The sequence below is a fragment of the Perissodus microlepis genome, chromosome 4 (genome assembly GCF_051167445.1).
Source record: "Perissodus microlepis isolate ML-2025 ecotype Zambia chromosome 4, ASM5116744v1, whole genome shotgun sequence".
Lineage (NCBI taxonomy): Eukaryota > Metazoa > Chordata > Actinopteri > Cichliformes > Cichlidae > Perissodus > Perissodus microlepis.
This window is the reverse complement of record NC_140464.1, coordinates 13,530,928-13,544,464: the sequence shown is the minus strand read 5'-3', so window position 1 is coordinate 13,544,464 and position 13,537 is coordinate 13,530,928. Positions and strand designations below refer to the sequence as shown.

Here is a 13,537-nt window from a genome sequence, read left to right as displayed (position 1 = left end):
GAGCGCTGTTCAAGCAAACAGTCTATCAGCAGAGGCTTGGAGGGCCCTGCCGTACACCATTAGTATCAACAACCTTTCCACATCTCCGGTGATTACTCGGCAAAAAGCTCTGATTGTTACTAGAAGCTTGTTTATTAGACTGTGAGCCATCAGTTCGGGATAACACTGTGTTTACAATGCTGGGCACAAAGCAGTGCTGTACATGATGCTTGAGCGCAAGTTACACTGTAGAGGAGCCAGTGTATTATTATTGCTCGATATGCGGGCTTGAACATTTAAATGAGGCATACATTTGGCTCTACTACATCAGCTCAGTCATTTACTGTAGGTGTAAATAATATTAGAAAATATTGTTCCTATTTAGAACATGTGTCCTAATTGTTTAAGGCTAGAAATGAGCCTTGAAAGAAGATATTAATTAAACAGCCACATCATTTTTTTCTTGATCGCATCAGGATCCCACAACCATCCATCTATTTGAGAGCCAGGGTGCACTCTGGCCAGATCGCTACTCCATCAAACAGATATATAAGAACCACTTGTTTGTTTTCATATTAGTTGGTTTATGTAATCTGCTGGGAGGAATGGGTCATGTCAGCGATGAGAAATCTAGAGATAAATTGTTATCATAGATTAAGGGGTATAAGTAAGAAGAAGCATAAATCTCTAAGAGCTCCTCTGAACCAAGAAGACAAATGACATATTTATTTGAAATAGGTCAACAGAATATCAGCAAAGAATGTTATGGCTGACATACGCACACATGAAGATGCTGCCTCCATCTCTGCCCTTCTCTCGCTATTATAGATTAATATACAGTACTGCCTTGCTCTTCAGCAAAGCAGCCGGTATGCTAAACACCGCTCTGGCGTGAACTCTGATACCTCATTGCCTGCTTATCTGCACTAAAAACTTAGAGATGGATGATTCTAAAGGGGGATGACGGCTGTGTGGTAAAGTCATCACACAGTGATGTAAAGCAGGGCCACGCTGAGGCTTCTCCACAAGTTCAAAAGGAAATGAAATACTTATTTGAGTTTTGTTTCACTTTTAACCCCCCCAAGCCTCCTCCTTCCCTTCCATCCTGCCCATTACCAGATTTATTAATGTTATTCTAGACATCATCTGCATAATGTATGTCAGAGATTTATATGGTTGGCCAGACTTTGCTCTGGTGTCAAGGTCTGACAAAGTAAGCCTGACGTAGAGACCTACTAAGCCCTCAGTTTGACCCGAAATATTTGAAAAAAACTTTACCGATGTGTCTAAATGTTCTTAAAATGAGAAACTGTTCAGCTTTTGACTGTGAATCCCACTTGTTTTAACAAAATGGCTAAACAGGGGCAGCTATAGATCAGGAGGAAGAGCCGGTAACGTCTGGTTAAGGCAAAATGACTACTTGAGATTTGCTGGAAAAGCAAGCCAGCCTTCTTTGACCTGAAGGTTAGGGTGTGACTTTAAAGTGGAAACAAATATGTTTACAGTCAGTGCTTTTATGACGCATCGGTTTAAATTGTTTTAGGTTCTGAAGCTAATTTATGACAAAGGGAGTTGTAACCATGCTGAGTAGAGATACTGAGCTGTACCTCTGAATATGTTTGTTATGGCCGTTCCTTTTGGAGACATTTTAAGCGTATGATCTCCAAATATGTTAACTTTGGGTCTTTAAAGAGTTCAAAATCAAAGCATGACATTGCATTCATCTTCTATATACAAGCTATAGTTTTTAAAGTGTTTGTCCCCATTTAATGCTTATTTGAAGTTACTCATTTTGCTTCAACAAACACTTGGTTATCTTGCAGTTAGGAAACTGCTATGTGATATCTGCGGGGGCTGGAGGGCATCCCAGGTTATCACCTGCTTCTCCTCCTGCGCTCATCCTCTGCCTACAGACATTTAACTGTTTACACTTAAACTTCCAACTGATAAAGTGATTTTTGGTTTGTCTGAACTGGAACACCACTGTACGAGACTGAATGTGTCCAAAGTTAGTGTATGATATCTGCTGTTTTTATGAGCCCACTCTTGTTATCCCCATGCAGAACAGCTGCCAGACTTAGCTAAGAAGGAGTCTCCACAAAAAAGATGCTAAGGTCAATAGGCTAGCATGAGCCTTCCTCCCCTCTCTAAGTGTATCCTGACACCTCGGTGCTGTTCTGTTGTTGCACAGTCCTTCCGTTTGCTCTGCAACACATATAGTCATACACAGTCCAAACACATGTACTCTTATGTAATCCTGTCTGTTTGATGGGCCCAGCTGCTTGTGGCCATTAATTCAGCCATTAGTCCTCAGTTGGCACACGGCCCACAGCAGCTGTGTTATCAACAAAGCCAACAGTCGGATGGATGCAGAATACTGATGCTCAGCTGTGAGGACGAACCTCTCGGCTCCTAAAAACATCAAGGCTCTCATTTTGTGACAGTTCATTTCATTTTCCGTATACAGTATGTGTGTTGTTTAGCTTACAAACCCACCCTCAGGTTCCGTGTTTGATCTGCATTTTATTACTTTGTTGTGTTCTGGACAATTAAAAGTTTTATAAATGACTCTGGTATAAAAAAGCTGAAAGCCAGAGACATTAAAATGTGTAAATTGCCACCGAGTGCTCTAAAAATGTTTATTTTCTCAAGAAAATAAAACTATGTAAAGTGAAATATCAAATTAACCAAACTGTTGCTGTGTGTCACACAGAAGCGAGCATCAGATGGCTGGATGTAATCCAAGCAGACAGTGGCCTCATCAGGCCAATGAATCACATCCAGAAAAGAAGTCGGAGCTGATTTGCTTTAGATACTAAAAGTTCAAGCTACATTCATTTTAGTCAGTATGCTCATTAATAACATTTAATTACATGTGACCTTCCTGTTATCACCAGCTAAATATCGTGTAATTCAAGATACCATGTAATTACTCAAGACTGGCTGTACAAGCTCTATGTATACAGTTTGGAAATCCATCCCACCGGGCATAAAAAGGTAGAGTAAACAGGCTATTTTTCAAAGCCAAGAGCACTTCGGTGGAATATTTATAAACGGTCTGATTCAAGCATTTTATACATTTCATTATAAACTGAAACTTTTCTAAGACCCCAAAACGTCTTGAACCGCAGCCTTGATTCGCCTGGAAATATAACTGCCGTCGACAAAAGAAAAATATACACGTTTCAATTTGGAAATCAGAAACTGAACACAAACTGGCTGCCAGTGAGCAGCAGTAATGAACGAAATGACTGCTCCTGGCAGGAAATGACATGCATGTCGTTCCTGGGCATCACAGGGTGGTGCTGACTTGCCTAAAATGGGTTCTGCCAATAACAACAACATTACACACAGATTTCTCTATGTGTGAGCGAGTTAAAAAAGCAGTGGCTGGCAGTTGTTCCTTCCCCTCATTATTTCCATTTACTTCCCCTGCTACAAAATCTTCAATACTCTGTTGCCATCTCTAATAGCCAAAACAACCAATAAATCACAGGCCAATCCTCAATAAGGGCTCCAGCTTATGCTGGATGCTAGCTGACCAGAAATGAGATGAATGATCTGCAGACGTCACAGGTTCCCGCAGCTCGAGGCAATGAGGTCTATACAGAAGTTGTGGGATGTGTTTACTGCCTGGCTAGCCAACTTAAACATTGCTCTCCATGTACAGATATTAGCCTTTCACTTAAATTAAACACCAACTTATGAGTATCCTCTATAATCATCTGACATTATGTAGTAAAGAGCTTGTGATCAGTTAAGAAAATTAAGCGGATTCAGCAGAAATTTTTTTCACAATCTATATGTTGTTTTTCTTGTTAGCAATGTAACATTAGTGCTAGCAAGTGACGCTGAAAGTAGCTTTCTAGCAACTTTCAGTTCACTATTTGTATTTATTTTCTTACTATTTGGGGGGAAATTGATGATAAAGCGGTGCTGTTTTCTGGGGCCCAACATCTTCTTCAAGCATTAGTTGATACCACAGAGAGAAAGCAGATAATGGACATACTCATGTCTATAAACAATCCTTTTGCCTACATGTTTTTTCTGCGTGTGTAAATGTCATTCGGTGGATGTGTTTGATCCGCTTATGATGCATGCATCTTTCACATCGCCTATTCTGGGGGTTCCTGCAGACAAGGCCGTAGCTAACAAGAAGCCCGATTGATTTATTTAAACTATGACCACTCCTCACATGCGACACCAGTGTGTGTTCCAGGTGGTTTCACGTTTCACTAGAGCAATGCATGCACTCATCGCAAGGACAAATATACAGCTGAGTGATTCTTCATTGCGCTGGAGCTCTTAATGGCTACATTGCTTATTTTGCCCCACTACCAGAGAGAGCATGGATTGTCTGGAGTACATGGAGCCCACATCAGCAAAACCTAGCTGTGGGGCTCAAGGCCACTCTGCTTTGTCTGCTGCCACTGTACTCCACTCGAGAATCCATATCTGTGGAATTATAATTGAGGATAAATATTATCAAGTGCAATTGGAGAGGGTGTTGTGTATTTGTGCTGGGGCCAGGAAGAGAGGTGCTGTGAAACTGAACACCGGCTTGGGCCGTGACCACAGGAGAGCTTAATGGAGGCAGAGGAGCCATCCTACTCTTTGGGCCACCAGAGGTATCAGGGGCTACCGAGGTGAAAGGTCAAGGTAGAAATTCATTTCCACATCTGAGACGGCCTATTACGGCCTACAGCTAATACAGCTCATAAGAATGAATAAGCCAGGGGCAGCTGGGGAGCTGGGGATTACTTTACTCAGGACAGCTCTTTTCCTCGGGGTACTGGCTTTGTAACCTTCACTCTTTTCTTCTAGTCTCTCATCGCCAAGTGTAGAAAAACAAGCCATAATCCAACTTCTCTAATCTTGTACAGAATAACTGTCAGCACCTCTTTACACCGTGAAATGCTTCCTGGGCTTGTTACAACACTGGCACCAGTGCTAATCACTCTAATCCTGTTGTACCCATGCTAAACAAAAACCTCTTGCACAGTCATTATCTATACACAGCCAAAGGCAGTCAGATGACAAAGCACATCAACATCAGGGAATAGAGAATGAATGAAAGAAGATGGAAGAAACCTAAAAAAAAAAAAAACAAGAAAGAGTGTGAAAGACAGCGAACAGCAGGGAAAAATGCAAGGGAACAAAGAAGAGAAAGAGAGAGTGGGAATCATATTTAATTGTATTATATAACACTCTGTTATGTAGCAGCAGCAGCAACTGTTTTCTCTCTTTCAAGGGAGAACTTTCTGGTGTAAAAGCTTCAGGCATTTCACAGCCTTGATGTAAATGGATACTTGTTTGATTTATGCAACACAATCCAAACCCTTGCAAGAATGAAAAGTCTACACTGTTAAATTTCTGGAAATCTTACATAATAACAGCCCCGTGACATTTTACACTTTATTCTTTTTAAAGAATAGTTATCCATTACTGAGAAGCAAACACAGTCAAAGCTTTCGGAGACAATCGCATACACAATCTGAATGGAAAGCCAAAAAGAGAACCTGGGTGGGAATTTAAAAGCTCTGCTAAATCCTTCACTCAGATTTGCACAGAAAAGATTGCCAAAGGCCAGAAAGGTAGGTGGCTCTAAACACCGCCTATAATCTATTTTATTACTCAGCGTGTCAAGGAGAAGTGAAGTGATCATTCTTCAAACAAGCTCGAGTATGCCGGGAATGACTGGAGATCTGCTGGAGAGATTCAGAATGAGCAGCGGCCGCCTGTGTGGCAGCATCACAGATCAGAATAGCTGCAGATGAACTTTTGTGTACATTTAAGAGCGATCCATTTCCTTTGATTAATTCATCTTTCATGTCGGAGACTTTTTCCAGTAAATGCCTTAAAATATCATCGTGTCGAAGAGTATTAATCGAATTACTATCCTGTCTCAACTTGTAATTCAAATTCAGTTCTGAGCAACCCACTGCAAGCTGCTGTGTTTTGAGGATAGCTGGGTGGAAGGTTGGAATCCCCTTAGCCGACCTCTCCAGGGGCATATTTTACTTCCTTTTGTGATATGGAATTAAGCCCGGGTGAGTGAGTTCGTATTTCTGGAAACATTACTCTTAGGAAGACTTAGCATAAGGAGCAGCTGCAATGCTGGATAATGTCATCTTCTTATGGAGCACACATAGCAAGATGATCTCTATGTCTTCCAAGAAGTCAAAGTAGAAAGAAAAGATTCCATATTCCCATATTTCCAATTTGTCTCCCACAGATGAGTAATTCTAGCGTCTTTGCCTGTACACAGGATCTTTCCTAAAACAAAAGTTAATGAAAACTTCTCACACTGTAAATGTACCTCGATACCCAACTCATGACCATGCATTTGTTTATTATTTGGGAAAAGGTGCATATATCTCTGAGCTTCCCAAAATTCTTCTCCTCTTACCACAACAATCTGATTCAATATGTATTATTGTTATGGAATGTAAAGCCTTCCCTGTGTGCCCGTAGCAGCTAGCTAAGTATTGAAATTCAAGCTTTAACAGTGAAGCACGTAAAAGTTAAGATTTGTCAGCTTAGGGAGACTGTTGCAGAGAATTTAATTATACAACAAAACAAAGAAAAACCCACACACATTTTCAATTTAGGGAAAATCCTTAATTTTGTATTTGACAGCCATATTCATGCTTTAAACTCATGACACACTGTGTCTGGGAAACTTGTCCATGCATGCAAAAAATAAAACTCTAAAAAGGTAAAAAGTCAGTTCCTCACATAATCCCAAGTGGTATGTTCCCACTTAACTAGTAATTGTATTTTCTCTTCACGTATTTAATAGAACAACATGGCAGCCGCGCTCCTAATTTCTTCCTTGTGCTTGGAGGACAACCCAAGTGTTGAGTGCAAAGAGAAGTGCACACAATTAGCTAATATAATTCACAGATGTGCTCAGCGAGTTGTATTTTTTCCCGCTTTCTCTGTTCTTCATCTTGCCTTTGCACAGTACAACCTGAGAATTTGGACACTGCCCCTGCACTCACCCCATTGTGACCTTCTGGCGCATACATTTCGTATGACGTAGTAATTAAAATACACTAATTTGATAATAATGCAATAACAGCAGCACCCTGAAGGGTAAATTTAAAGAAAACATTTCCCCAGACCGCCAGTAAAGCATAATGCCCCATAGAAAATACAGTAGCCTGTTGGTGTGCTGTCTGAGGTCTCAGGGGTATTTCAGGGTACTGATTTCATACCACAGCCATTAAAATCTTAGCTCTCTCTTGGCTCCAAGCGCCTGCCTGGCGTCAGAGCTTATGAATGATATTGGATCCCCAAGGTGAAAACTTGATGAATATCTGAGGCTGTTTTGCAAAGGGTTAAGTGGCTCCTCCGCGGATTGAGACGCAGGCATATTCCACAATATTTAAACTAGATTATGAAGTTTAGAAGGCATCTCTAAAGGTGTGATGACTGCCCGAGATGAATTCATAACAAATAACACAGAATAAATTGACAATGATGACCTAGTTTTACGTTTTTCAGCTTTTATTTTGTGAATCTATTTGTGTAAAACAGCCAATTTTATTGTTCCAACTATACTCACTTATAGTCTATTTTTTAACGGTATTCTGCTTTAAAATTGGACAACTATGACATAAGCAACAAACTCATTAATGATCCAGCATAACTACTCACTGATTTACAAAAGGTCTCCATCGGCCTGGCAGTTTAGGGAGAGGATATGCTGCAATTTATGTTTGGCTCGGACGAAGCCATTCTTCTTAGAAAGCTTGCCGTACACTTCTGTATTATATTAACACTAAAAGGTCTGTAAATGCGCTGCCCTACAAAACTGCTCTCGAGCTCTCCAACATTCTGCATTTGCAAATCAAAACAGGTAATTTCTGCACATAATTATGCAGCTTTGTTGATCACAATATCCTCCACATATAAAAATGCTCATGTCCCGATCCCAAATGTCCATCAACCATGAATGTCATTAGAATTGAACCATTATGCGCAGTAATTTTGCCCCTAATTCCTCCTCATCAAGAAACAAGGACAAAAAAAAAACCCAAACAGAGAACAGGGGAAATAATTTGGCCGCTTTGTGTCCCTCCCTTTGTATCACTGGCATGGTGGACTTGAAGCCTACAGAAGTGGAAGTGGAACAGATTGAACTTGCTCAGTGAAGCTTGTTCTACAGTGCGTTTGCACAAATCCTGCCTGTGACCCATCTGTGAGTGCGTTTATTGACCCCGTGTACACTGCTTCCACATTATGAGTTTGCTAATGAGCAGCACTGAATGTGCCTAGATAGCGCTGAAAAGCTCTGGCTGTCAACATGAAATGAAATGCATGGCTGCGATTATAGCCTCATCTGTTTTATTAAGTCTATTTGTTGATTAGATTTTGTAGCTCAATAGATGCATCATTGTGGAACTAAGTGGGAAAAAATATACTTTTAGAGCAAAAGTGGTAAAAACTCTGGTAACGAGTACGGCAGATATCATTTACTGACTGACGACTTCCAGAGGGTGGTCGCTGACATGGTTTACTTTAACAGGCAAATGCTTCCATTTGTCATTGTTATGCTAAACACTACTTTGACATAGGGGAAATTGAATCAAGGAGCTTGTCAGCGGCATTCTTGTGGCTGTCTTGTCCTTATCATTTCCATCAGGCTGATCAGAAACACATTGAGCTCCCCACCAACAGAGGGTCAAAAAGTCATAAAACCCTTGGTAGGCAGACATTTCCTGAACACTACATCATGTACTCCCTACGTTGGGTTTAAGCAGTGACGTAAAGTGTAAATAGGGAGTAATTAACATGTGAACTTCACTGGCAGTACTGTTGAAAATCTATTATTTACACTCAGTAATAATGGGAATTACAAGGTATAAGGAACCACAATACAAACTGGCATAGTTAATCAGAACTGCCTACGAGCAGAGGACACTACGTCCACACTATGTACGCTCCACACATCGTTTTCTCTCTGTTTTGGCCTCCCGTCCACACTAAAATCCCGTCCACACGTAAAGGCAGAAATGAAGGAAAACGCGGCTAGGAACATGCCAAAGCAACAGGTGGCCAATGTTGGCCAATCAGAAGTCTAGAAGCCTCGGTGGGAAAAAGTAAACAAAGCTGGGGCATAGAAGCAGAACCGAGTCGTATATGTGGAGGGACAGTAACTGTGTGTGTATATGTAAGCGTTTAAACACTGCAGTAATAGTATTGTAGAAATTCATTTCACCGAAACAATAACGTGGCGCACAGTCAAAAAATGCGCATGAGTTTTCTCCGTTTTTCTCGTCCACACGGAAATGCAAAAACGGAGTTTTCAAAAATTTCCACCCTTGTCGGTGTTTTTAAAAATCTCCGTTTTCAGTGACCAAAAACGCCGTTTACGTGTGGACGAAAGGTGCAAACGCATAGAAAAATCTGCGTTTTCAAAAACACCCGGGTACGTGTGGACGTAGCCTAAGGGAAAACGCTCTTGAAAGCGCATACATTTCAAAACGGAGCTGCCCCGTCGCAGTGTGGACGCTGGAAAACGCAGACTTTAACGATGATGCATTTTAGTCATGTGACCAATTAAACAAAGATAGCGGAGGGCATTATACAGCAGTTGTTTGATTGCTCTCAATTTTGACAGCCCTAAAAAAGATTATTATCAGTTTGTACATGCTCCAGATAGCTTTTCTTCAAATTCTTTAATTCTCACTCGCTTTTGCGCATGCGCAGGACTGGAAGTAAGCGTTTTCGGCTTTTTCAATGTGGACGCGCAGCTCTGTGAAAACGACTGAAAACTAGTGTGGACACGGAGCGTTTTAAGACGAAAACGTCGTTTTTAAATCTGTCCAGGCGACAACAGAAGTTTTTCTTTGGCGATCAATTGCCCCCCCCCCACATCACTTTTAGCCCAGTTCTTGTATCTGAACATTTTTAGACTGACTTTTTTTGTGTTTATTTTTTTAAGCCATTTATCGCTGACTTGTTAATTATTCAAGCATAAAAAGGGCCCATAACTCAAGGGATGAAGCAGTGTTTATCCCCAAATGGTCACAGTGAAAAGATGGCTTGTCAAGAAGCCATTCCTAAGATGGGGAAAAAGCTGAGGTTTGCTAAATTACACAAGAACTGGAGTGAAATTCAGTGGCAACAAGTTTTATGGAAGGTCTGGAGAGAGGTGCAGCAGTGAGTGCCTACAGTTATCTATAAAAAACGGTGGATCTTGTCAAAGAACCATCAGATTTTGAGCCAACATGCAATACCATTTAGAAAGCATCTGATTGGCTGATTGACTGGCTTTGTTTTTCAGCTTGACAAAGATCCCAAACTGCAGTAAAAGCATTGAAAAGCACACAGTGGAACACAATCAGTCATGGATTGGCCTCTCCAGAGCCAGGTCCTCAACATTATTGAAGCAGCAAGTGATAGAGAACAAAAGGCGAACAACATCCAAAAACGAGCTTTAAATATACTTCAAAAAGCCTGAAAAACTATTCCTGAAGACTAATTAAAGAAATTACAAGAAAACTTACCTACGAGAGTTCAGGCTGTGCTGAAGAATAAAACTGGTCATACCAAATATTGACATTCAAGCTTGTACAAAATCAGATTTTTTTCCCTTATATGCTGTATTTCCATGTATTTTTGCACATATTTCATTAAATTGTAGCCATTTCTCATTTCCAAGCAAAAAATAAAGAGTTGAAGGGTGGCTCAAAACTTCTGCACAGTACTGTGTAACAAATAACAAAACGAGTTAGGAAGCTAAAGTCAGTAAGAACTGAGACAGTGTGTTGAAAAGGAGGTTATATTTGACACGTGTATGTTTTTGGCCTACAACCTCTGTGTAAACATAAGAAACATAAAAATCAAATGTAGGCATCATTAAAGGTTTGCTGGAAGCCGTTTATATTACAGATCCCACATACAAAAATTACTAAGAGGAGAATGGAAACAATAGAAAAAGTGTATTGAACTCAGTAAATATACTAATTAGTAATAACAACTCAAAGAAAATGAATGGAAAAAGTTGACAGCACGATGACAAGCTTAAAGTGAAAGAAGGGCAAGTAGATGTTCTGTATACGAAGCAAAGGTTACAAAAAACCCCAGAAAATTAAATGACAAAATGTGACTGATGACTTCAGTAAAAAAGTCAGCTTGTTCCTGAAAAAGTGATTTAGATAAGTCTGATTTTACCTTCCTCAATTTAATCCACTTTTCACCTGAGTAAATTAACTTTTTTTTTTAAATTCACATTAAATGTAAAGTGCAAGTAAGCAGACTTAAACTGCAGCTGCAGAGATAACATCAAAGAAAATAGAAAGTGATACAATCCAAGAAGAGATCATTAAGGGAAAAAAAGCTCACATTATCATATAGACAAGCTGTAAAATGTGTCTTATTCTATGAAGCTAGTGCTCTGTCAAAGGCACGTCTTCTCTGTATACGTGTAATTACATGACAAATGAATACTGTCATTTCAAGATGTAAACATGATCTGAGGGATTTTCATGACATCGCATACAGAATGAAAAAAAGGAATAAAGCTTAAATCTTGTTCTTATTGTCTCTGTCCGCGCTCCTGCTTGAAGGCTACGATAAACTTCCATGCTTCGACGTAATGGGACAGGAGGATCTCTTCTGGGAAGAGCTCTTCCACATCGGCGGGAATGTCCATGTCTTTGCGCTCCATGTAAGACACCAGCGTGTCTTTCAAGCTTTAAAAGATGAAACAAGCAATTTGAATCAAATCTGCCACTGCTAGAGTAATGCATATGACGACACAATGAATAAACATTAATTTTTACCCCCAGTCAGGCCTGAAGGTTTCAGTTGCATTTGGCTTTTTGAGGAACAGCACCAGGAACTCGTGCATCTCCAGGAGGAAAGTGTCAGCGCTGTTTTTAGAGAAGAAACCAATGAGCAGCCTGTGCTCGTCCTCACCCAGGGCCTGTTTGTACTTCTCTGAAACTCCTACAAACGGATCCTGATGAACACAAAAAAAACACATGTATAGGCATATTGATAATAATAACTATTGAGACCTCTGTACTAGATCACATCTATGCATAGAATAATACACCTCTGTGTCGGTGATGCTTACCCTCTTGAGGCGCAGCATGTTTTCTGATTTAAGTGAGGCCAGCAGCTGCCACAGTGCCACACAGTGTTTAAGGCAACACATGCCAAAGGCCTGTGGGCAAAACAATGTGAACGTGAGGCATAGAGAACATAAAGTAATTAAGATCTTGCCAGATCTTAAACTCAATGCTCCTAACTAGCAACAAAATTAAGTTTCTTAAAGCACACTTGGCACATTTCTGTTCTGTATAAACAGTATCCACATAGTAGTCAGAAAGAAAGAGCAACAGTATAAAATAGTCTCAGATAGGCCAACCTTGAGGATGTGCTGAGCCATCTGGTTTCCCATCTGCAGCACCTCCTCCAGGTAGGAGGACAGCTGCATATGAGGCTCTCCCCCAGTCATTGCAAGGAAACCAAGGGCCACTTCCAGCATTGACAAAGCGTCACACACCTCACTGTAGGAGTGGAGCTCTCCAGCCACAGCAAAGAGAGTGAGAGTCTGAAGAGGCTCCTGTTGGCATACATCATAATGGCTGTTATCATCAGAAGCATGTACAGTATACACAATTTGTAATCTCTGATAAATAAATGCTAAATCCCAGCATGTTACTACCTATCACAACTTACTTGTTTGACTTTTTCTTTTATGACCTTGAGGATAATCTCGTAGTTGCGATCGTGTCTATTCACTAGTGTAGGAAGGCCCTGTGGATGAAGAACAAAGAGGGGGAAACTGTGCCTTAACAAACTGTGCTTTGAATTGTCAGCAAAGCTGCTTTGCTCCTGATTCTCATTGGCTCACATTGAGAGTGATGAGAGGCTTGCCCAGCAGGAAGCGTGAGATGATCTGCTGCTCGATCTTAGGCAAGTCATACTCGTGAAGGGTCTCCTGGCCCCGCTCGATGCTGTACTGGGTGTTGGACAGAACCAGCGGCATCACATCCCTCTCCAGCTCGTAACGAATCACATGCAGGTCAGTCAGATCTGCAGGGCTTACTTTGTAGCTGAGAGAGGAATAAATAGAAAGTTTACCCAGGAGACAGTGTCTCTATATTTTGGGATTCTACTACTCTGACTCTCTTTTCAGTCTTCAGCTCTTTCCAGCTATAATTGAGATATCATAATGTTATTTTAATCCATATATATATATTATAATTTTTGCAAACATGCCGTATGAAGTCTAAAACAACTTCAGGCACAGTCTTCTGAAAGCCAAAGCATACGCAAGTGAGAAAAATGTGGCATGAGCGCCCCCACCTGGTCTCCTCTCCAGTGTGCTTGTCCACACAGTATATAATGTCATTGTGCAGCGCAATTAGGTAGCTGACGAGAGCTGTAGAGCACAGGCCTGGGCCGTGTCGCCGTGGCAACAGCACCCTGAAGTCAGTGTCGAGGTCCAGGTCATTCTGGCAGAACTCAGCCGGGATCTTAATCTCACCTGAAAACATTTTAAAATGACGTTAGAACGAGACGTTGGACAGGTCAG

General features: G+C 40.8%; 1 protein-coding gene across 1 annotated transcript in view; it reads right to left on the bottom strand.

The window, feature by feature from the left end:
- Positions 1-10,755: 10,755 nt before the first annotated feature.
- LOC146388535 (E3 ubiquitin-protein ligase rnf213-alpha-like) overlaps positions 10,756-13,537 on the bottom strand; it is a 41,491-nt gene continuing 38,709 nt past the window's right edge. Inside the window, exons 61-67 of the mRNA XM_084925907.1 lie at positions 13,309-13,489; positions 12,854-13,055; positions 12,679-12,756; positions 12,365-12,562; positions 12,071-12,160; positions 11,775-11,953; positions 10,756-11,684 (exon numbers count right to left, since the gene is read on the bottom strand). Coding sequence (XP_084782033.1) covers positions 11,528-11,684; positions 11,775-11,953; positions 12,071-12,160; positions 12,365-12,562; positions 12,679-12,756; positions 12,854-13,055; positions 13,309-13,489 — 1,085 coding nt within the window. The 3' untranslated portion in view covers positions 10,756-11,527. The remainder of the gene's footprint in view (positions 11,685-11,774; positions 11,954-12,070; positions 12,161-12,364; positions 12,563-12,678; positions 12,757-12,853; positions 13,056-13,308; positions 13,490-13,537) is intronic.